This window comes from Mastomys coucha, unplaced genomic scaffold (assembly GCF_008632895.1).
Source record: "Mastomys coucha isolate ucsf_1 unplaced genomic scaffold, UCSF_Mcou_1 pScaffold22, whole genome shotgun sequence".
Classification (NCBI taxonomy): Eukaryota; Metazoa; Chordata; class Mammalia; order Rodentia; family Muridae; genus Mastomys; species Mastomys coucha.
In genome coordinates this window covers 104,413,804-104,437,913 of record NW_022196905.1, presented here as the reverse complement: position 1 = coordinate 104,437,913, position 24,110 = coordinate 104,413,804, and the positions used below count along the sequence as shown (strand labels likewise).

The following is a 24,110-nucleotide window of genomic DNA, read 5'->3' as shown; positions in this document are numbered from 1 at the left end:
TGCTTTCTTTTATAAGCTGCCCTGGTCATGGTGTCTCTTCACAGCAATAAAACAGTAACTATTATTGTCAAGAGTAGTATTATTTGTCCCAGATAACTACAAATTGAAAACATGGATCAACAGGTGACTGGGTAAACAGACCGTGGTATGTCCATACAGTGAAATAGTACTCAGCAATAAAAAGAGCAGTTATTGTGGATAGGACAACCTTAAAGCGTTATACAGAGGAGAAGGCATAGTTGGGTGTTCCTGTCAATGTTCATGCCATTAAAGGTCCAGAGTAGACTCAGCTGCTCTGCATTGATGGTAACCACAGTGTTGGAGGGAATCTATCTGGGGATAGTCGGGAAAGAACTTTCTAGAGAGCTCATCCCAATGGAGGTCTGGGCTACATAGATGTTTGTGAAGGTAGCAAATTACACACATAGGATCTGTGTGCTCTCTTTTATGTAAATCATACTCCGGCTTTTGACTCTGGCTTTTCTTCTCAGTGCTGGGATTGAACCCAAGCATGTGCTCTACTGAAGAGCTGTGCCCAGTCACAGCTCAGATCTAAAATGTGACATGGGACACCACTGGGGTTAACAAACAAAGTTGATAAGATAAGCTGACTCAGGGTGAAGATGATTACCATGTGAGCCTGGATAACCTGACTGGTCTCCAGCACCTATGTAAAGGTGGAAGGACAGAAACAACTCCTTAGAGTTGTCCTCTGACTGTCACATGTACATCACATGTATATAGTGTGTATATCACAAGTACATCGCATATAAAGGTAGGAGGAGAGAAATAACTCCTTAGCATTGTCCTCTGACTCCCACATGTGCAGAATATCACATGCACATCACATACACATCCCAAGTACATCAAGTGTATATCACATGTATATTGCCTGCACATGACATGCACACCACATGCACATCACAAGTTCATTACAACATTCTCAACACCCCCATACACAACACACTCATATACAACAATAATGAAAAATTTAAAACAAAAATCAATTCCAAGCATATATATACAATACACACACACACACACACATACACACACACACACACACACACACACACACACATATACATGCTTGGAATTGATTTACATACATATATATGCTTGGAATTGAGATATATATACATATATGTGTATATGTGTATGTATATATATATATGTGTGTGTGTGTGTGTGTATGTATATTCCATGCCTATAATCCCAGCCCTCAGGAGTTGAGGCAGGAGGATTGTGAGTTCAAAAACATCCTGGCCTATACAAAAGTAATAGTCAGATGACTCCTTCCAAGACTCAGGTAACACAGCACCACAGAGAAATCAGCTCTTTATCAGAAATATGTTGGCTAATATATACATTTTTAATTGGAACCATACACCAAGATGAAAAGTTGTTCACAAATAGTCGTTACAAGATTCATTACAGTCCGAAGGGTAAAATAGCTCCAAGTTTTGTGAACAGACAAATGAATAAACACACGGTGGTATAGCTATGTGATGGAATAGCATTTAACTGTGCAAGGAGAAAATATTGCCCCACTCACTCCAAGGGACACATCACGCTGAATGAACCCAGACAGGCACAAAAGGCCATGTGGCACATGGTTCTCTGGGACCAGAGCAGGAGTGTCCACATGGACAGAGAGATTAGTTGGGACATGTAGGGGGTGGTTGCTAAAGGGCCCCCGTTCTTTGGTGGTGAATCATTTCTCCGAGGAGCCGCACTGTGAATGCCCCGGGGCCCCTGCCTGTTCTCCTCACAACCAGCAAACTGCTAATTTTATATCATACAGCAGATGTTCTCTCAACAAGAAAATACTGTCCTGGGAGCCCGAGGATAATTCCTGAGGCCTCTGTGACCGTAGACCTATCTAGTCCTGTCTGTGACTCAGTCCTGAGCCTCTGGCCTTTCTGGGCTCTATGTGTTATTAGAGATGCAGGGGAAACCCTGGATTACCCAGGATCGTGAGGTGGGGCCCCCACAGTTGCATTAGTGGCTCTTTAGAAAGAGGAAAACCCAGCCTGACATTCTGTACTATTCCCCAGCCTTGCTCGCTGGCTGTGGTGTGACCCCCTGACATTGAACTTCTAGCCTTTTCGTAAGAGAAAATGGATGGAGATGCACAGGCTTGCAGTTGTAGAATTCCATACTTACCCCAACACATCCTGACCAGCTCAGTCCTTGGTGGAGACAAAAGCTGGTCACTGCCAGTCACTGGTCTTCTATGGCTCAGCTACAGTGCCCCAGCACACAGTTCTCCTGGCAGGACCCCTCGCTAAATATCATTGCTCCTGTCTACCCTTCGTCCCTTTTCTAACCTTTTAAGGAGGAAAAGTGGTGCCAGGCATCCTCTGTGTGCCTACATCCATCCAAGGAAAGAAGTTCTGTTCCATGCCCCCCATGGGGTGCCACCTGCCCAGCTGCCCAGGTTCCTGTCCCGCTTCCTTGTGTGCACCACACCCCACTTGCACCATTAAGTCAAGAACCCCCATGTTTATACTCTTTTGTTTCACAGTGGGGACACTGAATCCCTCTCCCGCACAGCAGCAACTGGAAATAAAACTCAACTCAATCTCCTGCCTTCCCTGTTCAGGGTGAAAACCCACTGTGTGATAGTCAGGAGGCTTCTTGTTTAGTGAACACCTACTAAGTGCAGAGCACTCAGTAAGGAGCATTGAAGAAGCATACCTTCCCCACGGCCGAAGCTAAAGGAAATGAAGTTCAGAGAGGTGAGGTGATTTGTCCAGGGATGCTCAGCAGAGCCCATCAAGAAGGCCAGGTAGCCTGGTAGCCCACCAAGCTGTTTTCTCTAAGAGGACTGTCCCAAGAGACCCTGAGCTCAGCGGCAGGCCCTGTTCGGAGCCTGTGTGGGTTACGGTTTTTCCAACCCCCACGTGCTTCCTTCTCTGATGAGTGACACTGGACACAGGTGAGAATTTACGAGGCATTTGGCATCTTGAGGAAGTCAGTCCTGGGGACGGACTTTCCTTTTCTGCAGCCTGGGTTGGGCGTACCAAGACTGGATGGGGTTTCGGGGGCTGGGTTAGTCCCATGGCAAAGCAAGTTCAGCCTCTCCCCTCTCTTGTTCCTCTTCTCCCTCCCCATTTCTCCTTTCTTCCCTCCTTCTTTCCCTCTTCCCTCCCTCCATCCTCTCCCCCTCCGTCCTCCTCCCCCTGCCCTTCCCATCCCCTTCTCCCCTGCCCTTTTCTTCATCCCCCTCCTCTCCTCCCCCTCTCCCCTCCCTCTCTCCCTTCCCTTTGCCATCCCCTTCCCCATCCTTGCCTCCCCCTCCCCTTCTCCCCTCCCCCACACCCCTCTCCTGTCCACCCTCCTTTCCCAGCCATTGTCATGCAGTGTCCACACCCTGACAGCAGATGCAGCTGAACCATCTTGGACTGTCAGCTTCCAGAAACTATGAGCTAGCCACACCTCTTTGCTTTAGAAAATTCACAGGTTTGACTATGTTGTTATAACCATTAGAAGCAGATAGACACGACAGTGAAAGAAACCGCCGTACCACAATTTAATTGAGAAAAAAAAGATGAAATTACTTTATTAGGATACTCGAAATGTTATTTCAACTTTGTTAATTAAAAAAACCTCAATTTTAATTGGCAAGATACTTAATATCTTTTCTTTTTCCTGGCCTTTCCCTTTCTTTTCCTGAAAGTTAAGCACATTTTAAACTTAGAGAAGATCTCGACTTGAACAGGAGTGTCTCAGCATCCAGAGCCAACACTGGGATGGGCAGGAAGCAGTCTCCCACTCCCCACTCCAGGCTACACACCCCTGCCTCAGTCCCAGCACAGAACAGGGCCTGGCTGCTGGGCCTTCCCCAGGGCCAGCTACAGGAACTAGTGTCCTGGTGCTGCTCAGGCTGGGCATTTCCTGTCTGTGTCCCCTTCTGTCGCCGTGATAAGACAGTCTAATCAAAAGCAACTTAGAGGAGAAAAGGGTTTGCTTGGCTTATACGTCCAAGTCACTGTACTTAGTTGCTTTTCTATTGCTGGAATAAAATACCATAACCAATAATTCATAAAGTATTTAATTTGGGAACTCATGGTCCCAGAGGGTGAGTTCATGATCACTATGACAGGGCGTATGGCAGCAGGCAGGCAAGACACTGGGGCAGTAGTGAAAGCCTTCATCGGAATCGGTGGCAGAGGGCAGAGGGCAAGGCAGAGACAGACAGAGAGATGGAGACAGATGGAGACAGAGAGCAAGGGAGGGAGAGAGAGAGGGAGAGAAACAGAGAGACAGAGAGAGACAGAGACACAGAGAGACAGAGACAGACGGAGACAGAGAGCAAGAGAGGGAGAGAGAGAGGGAGAGAAAGACAGAGACAGAGACAGAGACACAGAGAGACAGAGACAGACGGAGACAGAGAGCAAGGGAGGGAGAGAGAGGGAGAGAAAGAGAGAGAGACAGGGACAGACAGAGAGAGACAGAGAGACAGAGACAGAGACAGAGAGAGGGAGAGAGGGGGGGAGAGAGAGAGAGAGACAGAGACAGAGACACAGAAAGACAGAGACAGATGGAGACAGAGAGCAAGAAAGGGAGAGAAAGAGAGAGAGAGAGAGAGAGAGAGAGAGAGAGAAAGAGAAAGAGAGAGAGAAAGAGAAGAGAGACAGAGACAGAGAGATAGAGAGGGGGATTGGGCTTTTAAAGCCTCAAAGCCCACCTCCAGTGACACATTTCCTCCAACATTAGGAGGCCACACCTCCTAATCCTCACCAGACAGTCCACCAACTTAGGGCCAAGTATTCAAATATAGGAGCCATGATCATCCCAAGCAGCATGCCATAAACTTTGAAGGAAGTCAGGGCAGGAACACAAAGGAGGAGCCATGAAGCAGGCTGTTGACTGGCTTGTGCCAGCTTTCTCATTGGCTCCTGCTCAGAGTACTTACGTGTGCACCTCAGACCCACTGCCTAGGGTGGCACCACCCACAGTGGCTGGGCACTCCCCCATCAATCACCAACCCAGAAAATGCCTCACAGGCTTGCCTCCAGACAAACCTGAGGGAGGCAAATTTTCAATTGCTCCTCCCTCTTCTCCAGTGACTCTAGGTTGTCACGTTGAACTACCCAGAACGTGGAACTCCTCTCATAACCAACAAGCAGAGGCCCAAAGGACAGGCCCTGGGCTGTGATGCGCCCACTCGTCCTGGACTCTGCATCTCTCTCCCATTGCTACTGCAGAGTCTCCCCAAGTCCTGACTGGAGTGAGGCAGGACCCCTGCCCACCATCTGCCCCTCATCCGAGGACTGTCAGGGTAGGGTGGAGGGGGGAGCCAGTCTGAGGCTGTGGGGGCTGGGGCCTCCCCTGCCAGAATGGGAAGGCTATGTATGAGTGGTACCCCTCATGTGGCTGAGTCCTTGAGCTGGCACTCTCCAGAGCTAGCCCCTCTCTCTGCTGCCTGTGTCTGGGATTCCCACCCCAGTGATATGCTTCCTTAGGCCACCAGCAGAATGACTCCCAAAAGCCCACTCAGGCTGAACACAAACACTCTCCACGTTTGTGCCCTTCCCCAGGTCCCGACCATGATCCTCAAACAGTGACACTCCGGAAGGGGTCTTTTAAAGGTTAAAGGATATTTAAGCTGAAGACAAAAGGTCTGTCCTTGAGCTACTGATTCTCTATGATCTCGATAAAGATGACTTCACACCCCTCCCAAAAAAATATGAACCATCAAGGTCAATTTATATGGTGAGAAAAGTAGGATGAACTCCTACTCATCCTTCAAAACCCTATCTGGACATGCCCAGCTGGAAGGAAGCCTTCCTCGAGATGCTTATGCCAGTACTGTGGCTTGACTCACCACTTTAAACTCTCAGTTAACTCCCCACGTTCCCTTCTTAGACCTGGATAATTTATGGACAAGGAGGCCGCTGTGTCTGTTGTTACAGGACTCAGAGCAGCTTTGTAAGCTGAGCCCTTGGTCCCATCTGGCACAAGTGTCCATGGAAACTCTAGGAGACAACTTTGATCTGGTGCTTGCCTCCTAGGACCCCACCCCTGCCTTGGGGGTATTTCATAGTCACCTGGCTGTAGCAGTAAACTGGCTGAGTTCAAATACAGCACTGATTTCCTTGTGTTGCTGGTTCCTTTGTAAGGGGGTTCAGGTCTCCCATCTGCCTCCCACCCTGCACCTGGCTCTGTGCCCACAGACAAGCTTTGTGGGGTCAGTAGTGAGTGTTCTGGGTGCACTGTACCACAGGAGAGTGAGGCTTAGGGAGGACCAGGTGAGGCCAAAGCATTGTGGGAAACAGCATTCTTGGCTCCCGAGAGGGAGGCATGGAAGGCCTAGCTGACCAGTTCCATGCCTAACTGGGGATCAGCTAGGTAGAATAAACTCGTGGGGCGGGAGGAGGACAGTAGAGTCACATGTGGTGGGGAGCATGCTGCTGGGCTCCCAAGAAGTATCCGGTGTCACGGCTGACTGTGGCAGGCTAGGACAGAAGGCCAAGCATGTGACTATGGAGTTCAAGGTCAGGGTCTGACTCCAGCCAGCAAGCCGAAGTCAGCAAGTCCTTGTGAGTTTCTGCTGGCACATTTCACAGAACACAGTATAGGGGATACGTTAATAAAGATGTAAAGGGGGGAAGGGGTGTCTCAGTTACACCATAAAGCCATACCTGGGATTCTGGGACACAGAAGATGGCAGGAGACCCTCAGATTGGATGGTATCTACATCCCTGGAACATGAGGGGTGGAATCCAGGACCTCCACTCCATCATTCCATGGAATATAAAACAAAAAACAAACAAACAAAAACCCACGGGTGATATGATATGGCTCAGTGAATTCAGTGCTTCTTGCACAAGGGTAAGGACTAGAGTTTGGATGCCTGACATTTACATGACAGGTGTGACGGCCACCTGTAACCCCCATGCTCAAGACATAGAGACAGCACCCTCAGACCAAGCTGGCTAGCCAGAATAGCCAAACTGGTGAGAGCAAAGCTCTACAAGTAATAGGGAGTAATGAAGGAAGACCCATGCGCACACACATGTGAATACACGTATGAACACACAGGTGCATGTGCACATGCGTGTGCACACATGTGAACACATATGCGCACACATATGATCATGTAGGTACTCGTGCATGTGCAAACACAGGTGAACACACAGGCCTGTGAACACACATGTGAACACACATGTGAACACAGATATGCACACGTAGGCACACCACACATAACACATGTGCACAAACGAAGAATCCTATGGAAAGAAACAAGCCCCACCCACAAACATGCCCCAGACACCGTTAACGTTGTATTTATTGTTATTTAAGCTGCTCAGCAAAACATATACACGTATATACAGTATGCGTGAATACGGAAGACTCAACTTTACATATTTTTTTTTAAAAAAAGAAAGAAAAATACCACTCAGTTTCATGAGCTATTGTCAGTCACTGTCTTCCAACCAAGCATTCAGAAATGGTTTTCTTTAAGAGTCAAAAAAGCTTACAGGCTCGCGCACCACACCGCAGGGTTAGGGGTTCATATTATACATGTGCAATAGCGATTTCCTTCTCTCTACTGGAGTCGGCTGCGTACTGATTACAGTGTTCCCAGGCTCCTGCACTTCGGGCATGGTTTTCTTCTACTTTTATTCTTCCCACTAAACCAAATTTAATGACACGATGTCCTTTTGCTTAAGGCTATTTTAAAAGCTGTTCCACCCCAGGGGTCATGGGGAGTGAGAACAGATAACACTGGACACTTCCGGGTGACCTGAGCCACTCGCTGCGTGTAGAGTTGATGCTGGGAAGTTCACTGACAGCCATTAGCATGCTCATCCTCAGCCTTAAGCACTGAAAACTGTCATTCTTGTTTGGGGAGTGAAGGTTGGCACTCTCAGACAGCTTGATGTCACAAACTCTGATCGACCAAAGCCTGAAGGATGCTCCCGTGGCCCATGGAAAGAGGGAAGCCATCCCTTCACTGCTTTGGGCATAGAACAGAGGGGCCCTTCCTGCTCACTAGCCCATGCCACCTGTTTCTGCCCTCTGAGCCCCATCACACTGCCCAGGCGGCGGGTGTAGACCCTCGGGGCTCAGGCCTCAGCCATGAGGAGGAAGAGAAGGAGGACTTGAGGGGGATAGCCCACTTTTAGCAAGGGGCTCCCGCAGTTGAAAAATCCCTTGACACAAACAATACGGGTGTCTGGAGAGCCCCGAGCCTTGAGCCTTTGGACTTCTTGCTAAGAAAGGGAAAGGTGTCTGTCAAGTTGGGGCTCAGAAAGGAGTAATTGAGGAGACATGCTGACAACAAAGAATGAGCTGATGCTGGCCCTGGCCTGACCCTCCCAGGGATGCATGGCCCCATAGCATAGCAGTAGGCAGGGTACAGATTACACCCTAAGCTGTTGTCCACATCAGCTCCACAATCTCTGTTCCTCTCCGCTTAGGCAGAAGCATCTCTCCCAGGAGGACCCACTGGGCAGGGCTCTGCTTTTAAACCAGAATGAAACGAAATCAAAAGGGCAGGAGACATCCCACAGAGGGAAGATGAGGTCCGGGGATGGGCATCACAAAGCCATTCAATTTATTCTCCTTCCCTCCAAGGATCTGTGCAGGACCAAAGAGTGTCTGGGCCTGAGTCTGGCTGCCTCAATCCCTCCTCCCGGGGACAGAATCACTTGCTATGCTAGGTGGAAGTCGGAGAGCTGAGGCACCCTGGCCGCCATCTGGGAGAGCAGGGCCAGGAAGTCCCTTGGACAATTGACAGACCCTCCCTTGTGCCCTTTGAGGGTCACAAGGCCACAGAGAAAACAGAGTACAATGGTGACTTAGAGGGTGCTCACGGCCCCGGCAGCCTGCATCCCAGCATCCAGCTCACAACTCAGGAGGCTTTAGAGGGACAGCTCCCAGAGGGAGGAATGGAAGCTCAGTGAAAGCTAAGGGCTATCGAGGAAAGGACCTCTCCTCTGCAAGTTCTCAGGGAACAGAGAAAACCCAGTGCCTGACAGCGGTGCCTCAAGCTGTTCCATATCACCAGTCAACGCTGCCATGACCCTGTGGCATCCACCGGGGAATGCTCCAGGATCCTATCCTCCAAGATCTCCGTTGGGATGAACAAAGCAAACAGAAAAGAGGGAGGGAAATGAATTTCAAAAGGGGGGTTCCAGGTACCCCTGGCAGGGCTTACACAAGGCAAGAGCCTTCTAGAACACACGCCGAGTACAGGAAACGGAGGTTCTCTAGCAGAAAAAAGGCTGCGCCAAGCCAGCGTTTACTGCTGAGGAAGACACAGGTGTGTCACGGTGTGTCACACATGGTTTCTTTAAGATAACTTTTTGAGGTTCTTTTTAATCACCTTCCCCAGCCCCTTTCAATGAATCCTTTCCATTCTGAGTGCCACTAAGCAAGTACCAACCTAGACCAAGAAAAAAAAAAAAAAAAAAAAAAAAACAATCGTAAAGAGTCCGCTCAGCCACAGAGGCCCTTGTGGTGGTAAGGGCGGCGGCTCCCATGGGCTCAAGTCAGGGCGGCCACAAATGTCCCAAATCGGTTGGAGATGTCGGAGTGCAGAGACCGCCAGGTGGGTACGGCAGTGCGGGCCTTGGGATCGCCATCTGTGCAGTGGACAGTCAGGCACTGCAGGTGGCTGCCGGGCTGGGTGGCTGAGGCCTTGTTGGTAGGGTGGTCATGGGCTGTGGAGAAAAAAAGACACATGTTAGTGACCACTAGAAGACCATGCAGGGATGACAGCAGCAGGGGGTGCGGTGAGAGGGAGAGGGCGTGCAAAAATGACAGCAGCGGGGTGGGGGGGGGCGTTGAGAGGGAGAGGGCCTCAGAAGATTGGGCTGTGAAGACAATGTAAGAAAAGCCACACCACACCACAGTACACCACACCACATCCAGGTCTGTTACCCTCTGGGAAGCAGGCAACAATGGGATGGCATCATAGTTTGTCCATCTCTGGTGGACAAAGACCAACCAGACGTTAGGAGCGAGAAGCCCATCTAAAAGTGCATCGGAGGGTGCATGGGGCTTTATAGAGACTCTGAAGAAGTGAGGTGTCTACTGTAGACACCTGCTGTGGGCCTACTATGTGCTTATAACTTCCCTAAGTAGACAGACTGCTTAGCATACCCCAGGAGCTAAGAGTGGTCACATCGCTTTATAGCTAAGAAAACTGAGGTCCAGAAAATAGAATGGCCTGCCTTCAAGGGACATGGCTGACAGGGTGGAGGAGTGAGGCAGAGGCCGGACTGCTCTGTGGCCACATCTCTGTAGCTTCCTTCCTTCTCTCCAGAGGCTTGTGTCCCTCTGGACAGGCTGTGACAGTCCTGGGGGTGGGGTGGTGGCGGGGAGGGTGTATAACCTGTAAAGTGCCTTGAAGTGCCCTAGGCAATAGACAGGGTTCAGCTCCCAGACTGTCTCTGCCATCACTGTGGAAAGGCCAGTGGTTGAGGTAGTTCATGGGAACTCACTCGGCTAGTTACGCAGCGCCGGAACTACCACAGGTCCCGGTTACCCCCAAGGAACAGGCATTGAACAGCCACTAGCACGTTAGTAGGAGTTACACCAAAGCCCTTCTCCTCAGCTTGAGGCAGAGATTGGAAACTTTCAGAGTGCACTGCCAAGCAACTCTGGGCCCTGCCCTACTATGTTTGAATGACAGTTTCCCAATTCTTCTTTCCCAGAGGCTCAGGTACCCTACCCGAGGCTACCCTTCTCCCAGAAAGGCTCAGAAAGCTAGGTTTGAATATGGGCTAGTGGTGAATTCTGTAGACAGGCAGAAGGATGAAATTTGGGTGGGGGCCCAACTCAGATTAAGGGTGCACACCCAGATACTGAACTCCATGACCCCCTCACCCTCATCACTATGGCAGAGGTTGCTCACCCACCCCACCCAGTACTTAGAATTAAGAGCATAGCCCTAACCGGCAGAGAAAAAAACGTCTCTGAGCACTAAGCCCCACCCCCAGGGCCAGGCAAGCCTCCATGACTTAGGGCCCCACTCTAGGGCATCCGGACCTGCAATGTGGGAAGAACAATGGAACCTGCCCTTACTCATTCAGTCAGGACGCACTTATCAGGGACCTATTATTGCTCGGCATGGTGGCCCATGGATCCTCCCAAGTGACACTAGAGAGCACTACCCTGTGATCACCTGGGGTGGCTCAGAAGTGGCATTTCCACCTCTTGGTGATGGTGCTATGGCTTTCTCTCCCAGGGACCCTGTGATGGCCTGGTATAGAGCGGTCCCAGGTAGGGCTGCATGGCATGACCCTGGGGTGATCAGAAGGGAGCTGCCTGGAAGCCTGTGAAACCCCTCATTTCCTAAATCTCTGTCAGGGGGTCTACCCAGCACCTAAGTCTTCACTCGTCTCAGCAAAGAAACAGACATTTCAGGTGTAGGTTACGGGTTGGTTAATTTTGCTGGTGGACCCATAGCCAGTACACCTCAAGACAGCAGAGACAGAGGCATGCAGGCTCCAGCTTGCCCACAGTCCTTACTCTGCTTGAACCCATGCAGGCCCCGCTCCCAGCAGAATCCATGCTTTCTGCCCCATGTTAGATCATTCCAGAGTGAACTATCTCACAAGGGGCAGGTCATCCACTCAGCAGGCTCACACAGCCATGCCTGCATCCATTACACACAGAGAGAGACAGAGGCACTGAGACATAGAACCTCTCACCAAAGCAGGGATGAGCCACGTGGGCTCAGGGCAGAAAGAACCAGGCCCAGCTCTGACTGCAGGCCCCAGGACGATGATAGGAAATAGGGTTCACCCCTCCCCCTCCATTTTTTAAGCATGTATGACTAGCAGGCTCAACTAAATCCACTTCCCAGTTACTCTGCTTTTGTTCCCCCTAAGCTGTGTCTGGACCTCAGAGCCAGGCCTTTGCTGCACCTGAGGTAGAATACAGGACTGTCTAATCCCATCCGCCCCCGCATCCCCAACAAGCCAGCAAAGCACTGTTCTTCCTCCATTTTGTGGAGAAGCGCCTGTGGCTCAGAGAGGGTAAGGGTCTGGCCTGATGGCACACAGTATGGGTACAGAACTCCCCAGTCTCAGCAGGGACCTTATGAGGTAGTCAACCCCAGCCTAATGTCTACACATGGTCCCTTTAGGAGATAACGTTGTTCTTCCGCTCTTGACTATGCAAGCATGACTGGAGTCATCCCATCTACAGAGCCTTTACAGTGTGGGTACCCATCATGCCCTAGGATGGTGATCCCTCAAGCTGTCAACTCACAGATGAAAAAAAAAAATCTATCCCAAAGAAGTTGTTCAAGTCCCAGCTTGTCCTAGCCAGGAAGACTCTGAGTCCCCAAGCCTCAGGTGGTGGGCACACCCAGGCCTCCATCTTAGCAATCCAGAGATAACCCAGTCCCCTCACCAAGCCCCCAGGGTAAAGGGAGACCTGAGATCCCTGGGTACACATTGCTGGAAGATGCCACAGGCTGGCCTTCTCTTTTTAGCCTGAGGTTCATTTCATGATAGGTGAGGAACCCTCACACCTAGGCTGCTGGACTGTCTGCAGTACCTGTTTCTTCATTTGCTACTAGAGAGGCCATGCTGGGTGAGCCAGGTTCCCACAGCAGAAGGATAGGCCTCATGCTTATAAGTGAGGTCTGACAGGGCCCACGCAGAAGGGAGGGGTACCATCATCTCCCCTGCATGAACCTCACTGACTATAGCATCCCAGGGCCAGAAGTCAGGGCCCAAAGCTGACTGGCCATGAGAGTTTGAACAGCTCCTATGACATGAGATAGATTTCTCATGCCCACAGCCAGGATCAAGGCTGGCTCTGGGTGGCCCCTGTAAGTCCTCCAAGGCCCTTCCTCCTCACAAGACCAACCCTAGACAGCCACAGACCCCATATACAGTCATCAGTGCCAATAGCTTTGCCTCACAGCATTGAGGTCAGAGTCAGTCTGGCTCACCCACTGTAGCTGCAGACCCATGTGGGCTTCTGTCTGCCAGGCTTCAGGCCACAGTGAGACTTCAGCTACAGAAACAGAGGAGGCAGTGCAGCCGGCCAGGGGGCGCATGCCCGATGTCTCTCTCCTTGCTTCTCCTATGGATCTAACCGCAATGGTAGCTAGCACCTATGCACTGAGATATTTGTGTGTATCTCTCACCCCTGAGCTTTCAGATCCTGGAGTCAAATAAATGGGAGCAGCTGTGCAAAGGGAGCAGAGAAACCAGGACTGGGAAGGGTCTGGCTTGGCTTGAATGGCTACTGGAGCCAACTGCCCACTGTCTTCTTCCTTCCCTCCCCCTCCCTCTCTTCCCCCTTCTCTATCTCCTCCTTCCTCTTCCTCCCTTCCTCCCTTCTCCTCCTTTGCTTACTCCTCCTCTCTTCTTCCCTCCTCCTCTATCCTTTCCTCCCTCTTCCTCCCCTCCTCTTCTCTCTCCCCCTCTTCACCCCTCTCCTCCATTCATCCCTCCTCCTCTCTCCCTTCCCCCTCCTCCTCCTTTGTTTCCTTCTCCCTACCTTCCTCTCTCTTCCTCACCCCTCCTCTTCCTCCCCCCTCCCCTTCCTCCCTCCTTCTTCCTCCCTTCCTTCTTCCTCCTCCCTTCCTTCCTTTCCCTTCCTCCCCCCTCCTCCCTCTCCTCTATTCATCCCTCCTCTGTCCCTCTCTCCCTCCTCCCTTCTTCCCTCCTCCTCTATCTCCTCCCTCCCTTCCTTCTTCCTCCCCCCTCCTCCCTCTCCTCCTCTATTCATCCCTCCTCTGTCCCTCTCTCCCTCCTCCCTTCTTCCCTCCTCCTCTATCTCCTCCCTCCCCCTTTCTTCCTCTCTCCCTTCCTTCCTCTTCCCTTCTCCCCCCACAGCTTATTCTTTCCTTTGCTTTAGGAGTTCCCTCTCTGTCCTTTCTTTCTTCTTCTAGGCCAGCATAGCAGTCCTGGCTGCCCCTGTTCTACATGGGAGCTCCAGCCAGGATCCCACCTATGCTCAGGCACCAGCAACCTTGTTGGCAGCCCCCTTCTTTGCCCACCAGAGGGATGACCAAGATGAGGGACATGAAGTCTAGCTAGTGCACAGATCAAGGGTGGGCACAGAGGAGAGGTGAGTGATTCCACCTCTGGGTGCATCCACGAGACAACCAAGCCTCCAGAAGACCCAGGGCCTGCACGTGCTGCTCAACAGCCCAGGATCTGGGGGTGCCAGACCCAGAATAGCAGTGCTTTCATCTCTGTGGGGGCTCCCTATGGCCAGCTTGAGGCTGAGCCTGTATTTTTAACTCGTGGCTTACGTAAGAGGGAATGTGGGCCTGAACATCAGCTAATGCCACCCCCGACATCCACCTCATCGGATTCCCACAAAGGGAAGCATGTTTTGAATTTCCTTTATTTGGACCCAGGAGGGTAAAGAGAGAGATGCTGTCTCCTGTGACTTCTGACCTTGGCTGGGGCAGGGCTGCTGGGTCTCAGGGCTGGACTGGAGGACTTCTTATCCTTGAGACTCCCCACACCAGTTCCAGCCTGCTAACACTAGCTCCAGCCTGCCCACACCAGCTCCAGCCTGCAGCCACTTTGCTCTCTCTGCATCTACTGTGCACAGGCCTGGGCAGACCTCTCTCCCACTCAAATCTTCCATAGCTCCCCAGTCCCCAGGACTGAGCCCTGAGTTTACAGCCTACTGGTCACACTGGCCGCTTGGCTTCTGGAGTGGGTCATTTCTGTGTCTCTCCTTCTGTGTGCAGTCCCTACACAAAGCCTCATCCACACTGCCTGTAGCACCCTCCCTCTGCACCCCTGTTGACCCTCCTGCATCCTGTCCAGCTGTCAGATCCATGGGGGGTCACCAACCTAAGGTACATGACCTCAGGCCCTGCTGGCAGGCACAAAGGGAGGGAGTTGTACATCCAGGCTCCTCCCCACAGGCTGCCAAGATCAAATACCTGGAAACACAGGCTCAGGTGAATGAAATCCTGACAGCAGGGCCTGACATGGATGATGTCACACAGCTCTGTAGCCAATAATGCCAGTCTCTCAGGCCTGCTGAAGAATAGGAGCTTAGGAAAGGCTACACTGTTCAAGGCTTCAGCATTGTGGAAGGGCCATCAAGTGTGTGTGTGTGCACACATGTGTGTACATGTTCCTATGTGTACAAGTGTGTGCATGCATGTGTGCACATGTGCCTGTGTGTATACACACATGTGTACATATGTGTATATACATACCTGTGTGCCTGTATATGTGTGTACCTGTGTGCCTTTGTGTGTGTGTGTATGTGTGAGCATTCATGAGAGCGCATATATGCACACATGTCCCTGTGTGTGCATGGGAGTGTGTCTATGTGTGTGCATGTGTGTGCTCATTTGTGTGTGCACGTATGCCTGTGTATGTATTTGCGTACATGTACATGTGTGTATACATACCTGTGTGCCTGTGTATGTGTGTGCCTTTGTTCCTCTGTGCGCATATGTATGTGTGTGCATTTGTGTGAAAGCATATATGTGCATGCATGTCTCTGTGTGTGCATGAGAGTGTGCCTATGTGTGTGCATGTGTGTGCACGTATGCATTTGTGTGTGCATGCATGTGTGCACTTATACCTGTGTGTACATGCATTTGTGTATATACATGTGTATGTGTGTATGCATACCCATGTGTATGTATGTGTGTGTATGTGTGTAGCATGTAGAAGCCAGAGTCCACAAAGGTGCCTTCCTCTGTAATTCTTAGATTTCAAGACAGGCCCCCTCACTGAGACTGAAACTTACCGGTTTGGCTATACTCCCTGTTGAGCCCCAAGGACCCTCCTGTCTTTACTTCCCGAGCGCAGTGACTATAAGTATGTGCTGCCATGCCTGGGCTTGACATGGGTGCTAGGGATGCAAGCTCAGGTCCCCATCCCTGTATTCCACTCTACCGACTGAACTGTCTCTCGTCAGTCGGTCTCAACTGAACTGTCTCTCGTCAGTCGGTCTCAACTCTCTACCACAGTGCTAGGCTTGTCTCCATGAGCTTGCTTCTGGACAGGGTGGGCCCTGGCTGTCAACACTCAGAGGTTGAGCCACGAGGACCACCTGTGTGTGGAGGACCCAGTTTCTACAGTCTGTGTGGAGTTTCAGGAGACAACCACACAGCTCACCCCTCTTGCTCTGGGAACACAACGAATGCCTCTTAGGTATCTATCTGTTCAAGATCTCCATGGTACTCTGCCCATTGTGCGGCCTTGTGTAAACCCCTCACCCTCACTAGGCAGGCCTCTCTGATGACTGTGGGGGGTGGGTGTCCAGCCTTCCTTTTTATAGGAGGGAGTGCTACACAGTCCTTTCTGTGTAGCTATCCTAAACTTACAGTCCTGCCTTGCCATCCTGAGGGCCAGTCATGGCACGCACCCCATGTAGCTGTGGTTGGGTGCTGTTACTCTCACAGGCTCTGGAGCCACCTAGGACCCCTGTGAGGATGGCCTGGACTGGGCTGATTACAGAAGAAAGACCTGTCATAAATACAGGCAGTGCCATCACACGGGCTGGGCTCCTGGACCAAACAGAAGGCAGAGTGGGAGCTGAGTACCTCCTCCATCTCTCCCTCTCCCTGGTGTGTGTGATGTGATCAGCCAGCCCCATGTTCCCCCCACTTCCCGTGACAGACCGCATCCCCAAGCTGTCAGCCTGAACAAAGCCCCCTTCCCTAAACCACTTCTGACCGTGTTTCTTATCCCAGCAACAGGACAAGTAGCTAGGGAACTGGCTACCCACAGTTCCTTCAGTTCCTTGGGAGTGGAGTCCATCTTACAGGCGAAGGTTGGGGCAGGACTGAGGCCCCCAAAGCAAGAGACAGAGGCCTTGACTTAAGGATCCGGGGACAGTGGCCTGCTAGTGATACTACATGGCATCTCACAGGGACCAGGACAGGCAGCACCTGACCTCGGCTACCTGCCCACCACCATGTTGTGGCCTCAGCTCTCTCACTATGATGTCCAGTCCCAGTGGCATGTGACAAAGGAAAAGGAGAGACATTAGCCATGTCTCTGTACTGCCAGCCACAGGCTACAATAGTAGTAAGAGCCACGGGCTCTGCTGACCTCGGTCAATGCAACAGCCGGGTCACAGGGGCCAAATATACAGCCCATTTCACAGCATTGAAAACTGAGTCCAGGGAGACTAAACTCACAGCACAATGACCACAGAGCTGATGAGCAGTACAGCTGGCCACACCCACACTGTCTGGTATGGAGTCATTTGCAGAGATAAAATGTCCCTACCTGGGTGGTAGGGACAATGGCTCCAGTACCTCCCTCGTGGTTTCTCCTGCTTTCTCTATTTCCACCACCTTTCTCTGGTCAATACCCTCCTTGATCTCTAGGAAGGATCCTCAGATTCACACAGTGAGCGCTAAGAATTCCCAAGGTAGACAGACACAGGGCCCCTTGGAAGCTGTCTCATGAACACCGCTCCATGCTGCTCCGTCCTTTGTCACTGGTCCCAAAAGAAAGTCCTGCATGCCCTTCAGCCCAGCACAGGGCTGGGCTGGATAAAAGCCTTGCTAAGGATCAGGAGTCCATGAGCCCAGCTTTCAGGGCCCAGAAAAGTGAGGGCAGCCATTGTGAGGACTCTGGGCAAACAATTCGCATTGCCTTGAGACAATGGTAGCTGTCAGTCAGATGGGCCCTGAGGGGAGGAGAGGGCAAAGCTGGGAGGGGAGGGTGTGGGAGAGGGAATGAGGGGACACAAGGGACACTGTCCACAGGCTGGGCATCATCTCTCTGGGCTGGAGCAACTCTGATGACCCTCCTCTGGGAGATCCTGCCCTGAAACACGCCCAGTGGTCTCCAGGCTGACCTGACTCTTGGGGACTTAGTTTCTCCAGCCACAAGTTCCCATCAAGCCTCGGATCCTCACCAGGACGCAGGACAGAAAGAGCATGGTTCCCAAAGGCCAGCCTCATGAGCACCAGGTGATCTGTCACCCGTGACCACTCCTGCTGCATGCTGACTCCAGCTGCGATGACCCTAGGGCCTTCAGTTGTTCTTTTGTACAGTGAATGGGGTTTGAAGGCTGATGATATCACACATGATGCTGAACCTCTCTGAGCTCTAAGGGCCTCACGCACTCTGCCAGGATGTGGTAACTTCAACAATAAGTGTGTGTACCGAGCGTGTGCATAGATGTGGTGTGGTTTATATGTGATGTGTGTATGTGTATGTGTGGTGTGTGATGTGTGTATGTGTGAATGAGTGTGGGCATAGTATATGATATGTGGGTATATATGGTATGTATGTGTGTATGCATGATGCGTGTATAAGCGAGAGTATGTGGTGTATGTGTGGTATGTGATGTGTGTGTGTGTGGTATATGATGTGTGTGTGTGTGTGTGGTATATGATGTATGTGTGTGCACATGTGAGTATGTGGTATGTAAGGTGTGTATGTGTGTGTGTGGTATGTGATGTGTGTGTATGGTATGTGATGTGTGGTATGTGATGTGTGGTATGTGATGTGTGTGTGTGGTTTATGATGTAGGTATGTGTTTGTTTGTGGTGTGTGGTATGTATGGTGTATATGTGGTGTATATAGAAGTGTGTGTGGTGGGGGTGGGTGTGTGTCGGGAGTATCTGCAGGTGTGTGTCCTGTGACCATACTTATGGAGCCAGAGGACAGTGTCTATGTCCTAGGCCATTGCTCTCTGCCTTATTCCCTTGAGGCAGGATCTCTTACTGGACCTGGAGTTAAAGCCAGCCAGGAGCAAGCTACATCCATTCCCCTGCTTCCACTCTGCATGCTGCTGGAGTTGAAATCTTGTGTATTCATCATGCCTAGTTCTCCAGCTGGTGCTGAGCCTTGAACTTGGGTCCTCATATTTACACATCAAGTTGCTGTTCTCAACTGAGTGTCTCCCTGGCCCAACAATAGTATGTCCATCAGAACAAACAAGCCTTTTTCTCCAAGCAACTCTCACAGTGGTCCTGTGGAGACCCTCATGGGACACAGCGATGTGTACCATGCAGTATGCTGGGTTCTAGGCTCTAAGAGGTCACTCCAACCCATGCCCTGTCCTTGGAGCTTGCCACAAGAGATTTTGTCACATGCTTGTACATAGTGAAAGGCTGTGCTGTGTGGATTGTAATGTCTTCTGTGCTGTGGGCCATGCTGTGGTCTGGGCAAGAGCCAGGGCTCAATGAGGACTGGGAGATGGGGGAGGTATGTGGGCAGATTTAAGGATGAGCATGGAATTTTTCAGGAGAAGAGGTAAGTCTGATGCCACGTGGGGGTGGGGAGGGTGTTTCTGAACAACAAAGAGCCTCCCCCAGCCCTAGACATCCAGAACCCTGGCAGGACTCTGATTTAGACTTGGGGTTGGGGGGTGAGGAAATCAAGCTGCAAAGCCCAGTGGACTCAGGCTTGGGGTCTCCAGGAAGGAGCTTGGTCCTCCTGAAAGCAACAGGGAGCCCAGGAGGAATGTGAATAAGGGCAGGGTTTGGGGACTATGTCAAGGTGGGTAAGAGTTTGTACCTTCCTTACCCCTGTCTTGGCACAGGACTCCTGACTTGGAAGAACACATAGTCCCTGGTGTCTTTCAACCCTGAGCAAGCTGGAGATCAAAGCCTCTGTCATAATACCTGAATGACACTCTGAAAAACTCTTGCCTAACTAGGCCAACCTGGAACCCTGGACTGCATCCAAGTCACACTTGTAGCTTGGGTCCCCAGACCCAGGTGGCCTCACCTCAGCCGGCCACACCTCCCTGCATCCACGTCTCCTCTCTGCATGACAGACCCACAGACAATGATCACAGCCTTCACCTCACATCTACGAGTGAGTCCCCACTGAACTCGATGGGGGTGGGAGGCCGAGGCCCAGGAAGGGAAATACTGAGATGTCCCCCATGGTGCATGGGTAGGGTCAGGTGGGTCCTGGTGCTGAGTCTGTTTCCCTGTGTGTGCTGTGAGATCAGAGAGTCGGGGCAGGGCAGCTAGGAGACTCACGCATGCAGATATTTCAACAACAGGCAGCAACTGTAGCTAGCAGCACCCCAGGCTAGACCTCAACACTGATGAGGGCCTTGTCTTGTCTCCTGACCCAGTGACAGAGACACTTACCCCAGGCTAGTCACAAAGATGATTACCCAAGGCTAGCTAATAATCACAGAGAAGCTTACCCCAGGCTAGCTAACCTCAGCTCACACCTGCAAGCAAAGTTTTACTAGCTGTGGCCTTCCTTGAGGCTATTTTCGAGTCACTGTGGCCCGAGTCTGGGCTTTGCAGACAAACAATAGTTAACCAAAAATCTGGACACCCCATTACCCAGGTAAAACAAGCCACTGTGTTGTATAATCCACAAATATCAAATATTAGCTGACCCCTGGACAGAGAAAGTTTGCCAACCTTCAAGTTTATACAAGGAGGAAGGCGTCAATACATGCTCTAGACACATGAGGATATTACATCACGAGGCTTAGGGGTTCTGAAATACCCTTACCGGTCTCTGTAACCCTACCTTTCCTCCTAGCTGACGGGACACCTTCTTACCTCCAACTGAAAAAATAAAACGAATGAATTGGAGTTGCTCTAAAACTGCTTTTGAATTAGAAAAAAGCAAAAACAAAAACAAGACAAAGAAAATCAGTCCAAGCATTTCCACAGAAGGAAGATGACTTCTCTGAGATGGAGCAAGCCGGCCCCATCAGGCCAGAGAAGCATTCTGGAAGCTGAGCCTCAAACTACAAAGACAGAGATGGGCTAGCCTGGGAGTGGATACCCAGGCTAGCTGAGAGTCTCTCAAGGCTGCCTGATGTCTTTTGGAAATAGGTCGTACACAGCCCAGGCTAGCCTTGAACTCGAGGAACTCTAACCTCTTATGTCCACCTCCCTGGGGCTGGGATTACACCTGTGAATGGCCAGGCTGCTTCTGCTGTATTAAGGATCAAACCCAGGGTTCCACACACGATAGGCTGGCACTCTGCCAACTGAGCCACATCCACAGACCCAGCTGATCCTCCTGGCAGCCTGTGGGGACCAAAGCCGCATGACTGAGAATGACAGGCTAGATTTGAACACAGGTTATGAGTCCAGAGTCCACGTCATGTTAAACAATTGCTGGTTAGAAGGAGCCGTTGCTTACATCCATCCCAGCCGTGGGGACGGACATCTCTGGGCAGTATGTTGGGAGCTCACCCCCAGGTCCTACCTCCCAAGGCTTCTGTGAGAGCCCACCTCTGACTGGAAAGAGGAGTGCCCAGTCTGATGGCCCTCTCACCAGGCTCACCTCTCCCGTTACAGAAACCAGGTGCCAGGTCTGCCAGAACCTGGCTCTGTGACCTCAGGGGCTTGCCTGTCTCTTGGCTGCTCTCCCTTTGGTGATTGGAAGGCGGAGAGTCAGCTGACAGAATCGTGACCTGCAGAAGCCCCCAGTGGGTGTTTCCCACCCCCAACCGCCCTGCGGACTGCTGGGAAATGTTCCTTAATCTCTCCCTTGAGGGTGGGAGAAGGCTTTGAAGGATTGAAGTGCTGGTGACACAGGCTTAGCTCTGAGAGTTCCCACTGGGCCTGCAACACCCAAGTACATGCTTCTGGCGTAACCCGGGAAGGTGGGGTGTGGACTCCTGGAGCAGCAGAGGCCTCCAAGGGAGGAGGCAGGTGCAGGGGTGGAGGCCAGAGACTGAGTCAGCGTGGCCTCACCTCCTGTCAGGTTCCCCCAACAAGGCACGTTTGGTAATACCCACACTCCACCTCGGGAGCGGTTTTCTCTGCTTGGCTTATGTCTCTAGGACACATGGGCTGGACTGGAGCCCAGAGCTTCTTCTCCTCCCAGGGCAGAGGTCAAAGTTCCTTGTCCCTGGGACCTTCCAAAGAATACAGAAAAAGACCTCAGAAGACAGGAAAGGTAGGAGCTGTATAGCTCAGAAGCCAAGGCCGGGCTTTTAGGTCCTGACGGGCTCCATCAAAGACACTCTATGGGCATGGTCATGGCCTTCAGAGTCCTCTGTCACCTAGGGGCACAGCAGTGTGCTCTGTCTCTCTCCTTCCCTCTCTCTGTCTCTCTCTCTTTCTCTCTCTTTCTCTCTCTGTCTCTCTCCCTCTCTTCCTCTCTCCCTCTCCGTCTCTGTCTCTCTCTGTCTCTGTGTCTCTGTGTCTGTCTCAGTGTCTGTCTGTCTCTCTCTCTCTCTCTCTCTCTCTCTCTCTCTCTCTCTCTCTCTCCCTCTCTCTCTCTCTCCAGCCTTAGTAAGATTGCTCTATGCCCCTTGTGGTACCTGGTACCCTCTGTACTGTAACAGGGTACCCTAATTTCTCATACTCATCCATATAACCCAGTGGTGGGAAGGCCCTGTCTTCTGCTAGCTGGGCTGGCTCTGGTATTGCACACAGTAGGTCTTGTAATTTGCCAGATCCCAACAAAGCCCCAGAGTCAGGAAGCCTTGCCATCACCCTGGGCCTCCAGAGCAATATGACTAGGAACCTGGAAAAGACACAGAACTTCTCGAAGGCCTACTGTGCTCCCCCAGACTCATTCGGGGTGCTTCCCCAGGCTCACAGTCAGGGTGCTTCCCCAGGCTCACAGTTGGGGACACCCACTCCCTTCCCAGAACCCGCACACATCAGCAGCCCTGGATCCTAGAATGTTCTCCGGGGCTTTAGGTCCAGAGAGGGAGAAGAGGGAGCGCAGGCTAGACCTAGCCACAGCGGGCAGGTGGTAGCCGTGCCCTCTGCTCTGGGAAGGCCCCCATGCCCACCCTGCCTGGCTACGGTGTGGATCTCGGGGATGATGGTCTGAGTTCTGAGTGATATTTAAGTTGACCTCAGGCAGGCGCATGGGTTCCTAACTCTGGGGGAGAGGTTGGTGGAGGAGGGGCGTGGGGAGGTCAGCAGGGCATCTGTGGAGCTAACTTTCCCAGCAAAAAGGTGCTGTGTTTCCTTCCACGTGCCTTGTGTTCACTGCAGGGTCAGCAAGAACTCTGCACACGGTGTCTACACATGCAGTGTCTGCGGCACACAGTCTAGAGGCCAGAGACCGGGTGTCCCAATATTACTCCCTTCTCATCCCTGCACACACACCACCGTTCCTGACTTCTCTAAATTAAATGAAATTTAGAAATGAGACTCCACCCAGTCAGTCCTTTACAACCCGCCAAGCCAGGCCAGGCTGTCCCACAGACGCCACAGCCACAGGGCCAGGATAAACTGCCATCTCCATCCCAGTCGGCAGAGGACTAGCTAGTAACAAGTGTCTCTCCTACGGAGAGCCACCACCATATCCTGACAAGAAGACCCTGCACCCCATGGTGGAGTTTTAGGGTCACTGGATACCCTTGGGGTCATCAGACACCCTTGGGGTCACCAGACATCCTCAGAGTCACTGGACAGTCGAGTTTCGGAATCACAGGACACCCTTCGGGTCACCAGACATCCTCGGGTTCAAAGGACATCCTCGGGTTCAAAGGACATCCTCGGGGTCACTGGACCTGGCTCATGGTTCAGCCACGCAGGTCCCGGCCGCCACAACAGTCCATCTCAGTTAACGCGCGGTGCTCAGCGTGTGACCTCACCCGTCCCCAGAACCACAAGCGACTAAGCCAGCCGACTCACAGGAGGTTCATGCTTCTCAAGCTGAACCAAGGCTGAGGCAGGAGGGCGAAGACCAGCCTGGGCTATGTACTGACCTAAAGCTAGTCCGGGTTACCCCTCTGAAAACCTCACAGCCGCCTCCCTCGATCCCCAGCATGCCTCTCTGTGAAAGCCCTGGGTGGTGAAATCACTCATCAGAGTCTTGGAGATGCAGGGCTGAAGGGTGATGATGATGGTGGTGATGGTGATGAGGGTGGTGACTGTGACAATGAGTGTGAGAGTGATGCTGATGCTGATGATGGTAATGTCTGCGGTGATAATGTCAGAAGTAATAATAGCAGATGTCTCGCTAGCTGTCTCCCTCATCCTCATCATCACCACCATCACCATCACTGAAGTCACCAGGCCTATAGCTTGTAGCCTAGGGCTTCCCAACCACTCTGGGCCCAGTCCACAGCCTCACTGGGAATCATGAGACTGAGGAAGGCCTAGTTTTCCCAGCCTGCCATGATGGAGCCCAAATGAGCCCCCATACAGGCTGCCCTGCCCAAGCTGCACACACCTCTCGGCCCTGCCAGAGCTCCATGGTAGAAGCAAGAAGAAAAAGGAACCC

General features: G+C 51.8%; 1 protein-coding gene across 1 annotated transcript in view; it reads right to left on the bottom strand.

The window, feature by feature from the left end:
* Positions 1 to 7,279: 7,279 nt before the first annotated feature.
* Mn1 (MN1 proto-oncogene, transcriptional regulator) overlaps positions 7,280 to 24,110 on the bottom strand; it is a 39,804-nt gene continuing 22,973 nt past the window's right edge. The window contains exon 2 of the mRNA XM_031337390.1: positions 7,280 to 9,677. Coding sequence (XP_031193250.1) covers positions 9,502 to 9,677 — 176 coding nt within the window. The 3' untranslated portion in view covers positions 7,280 to 9,501. The remainder of the gene's footprint in view (positions 9,678 to 24,110) is intronic.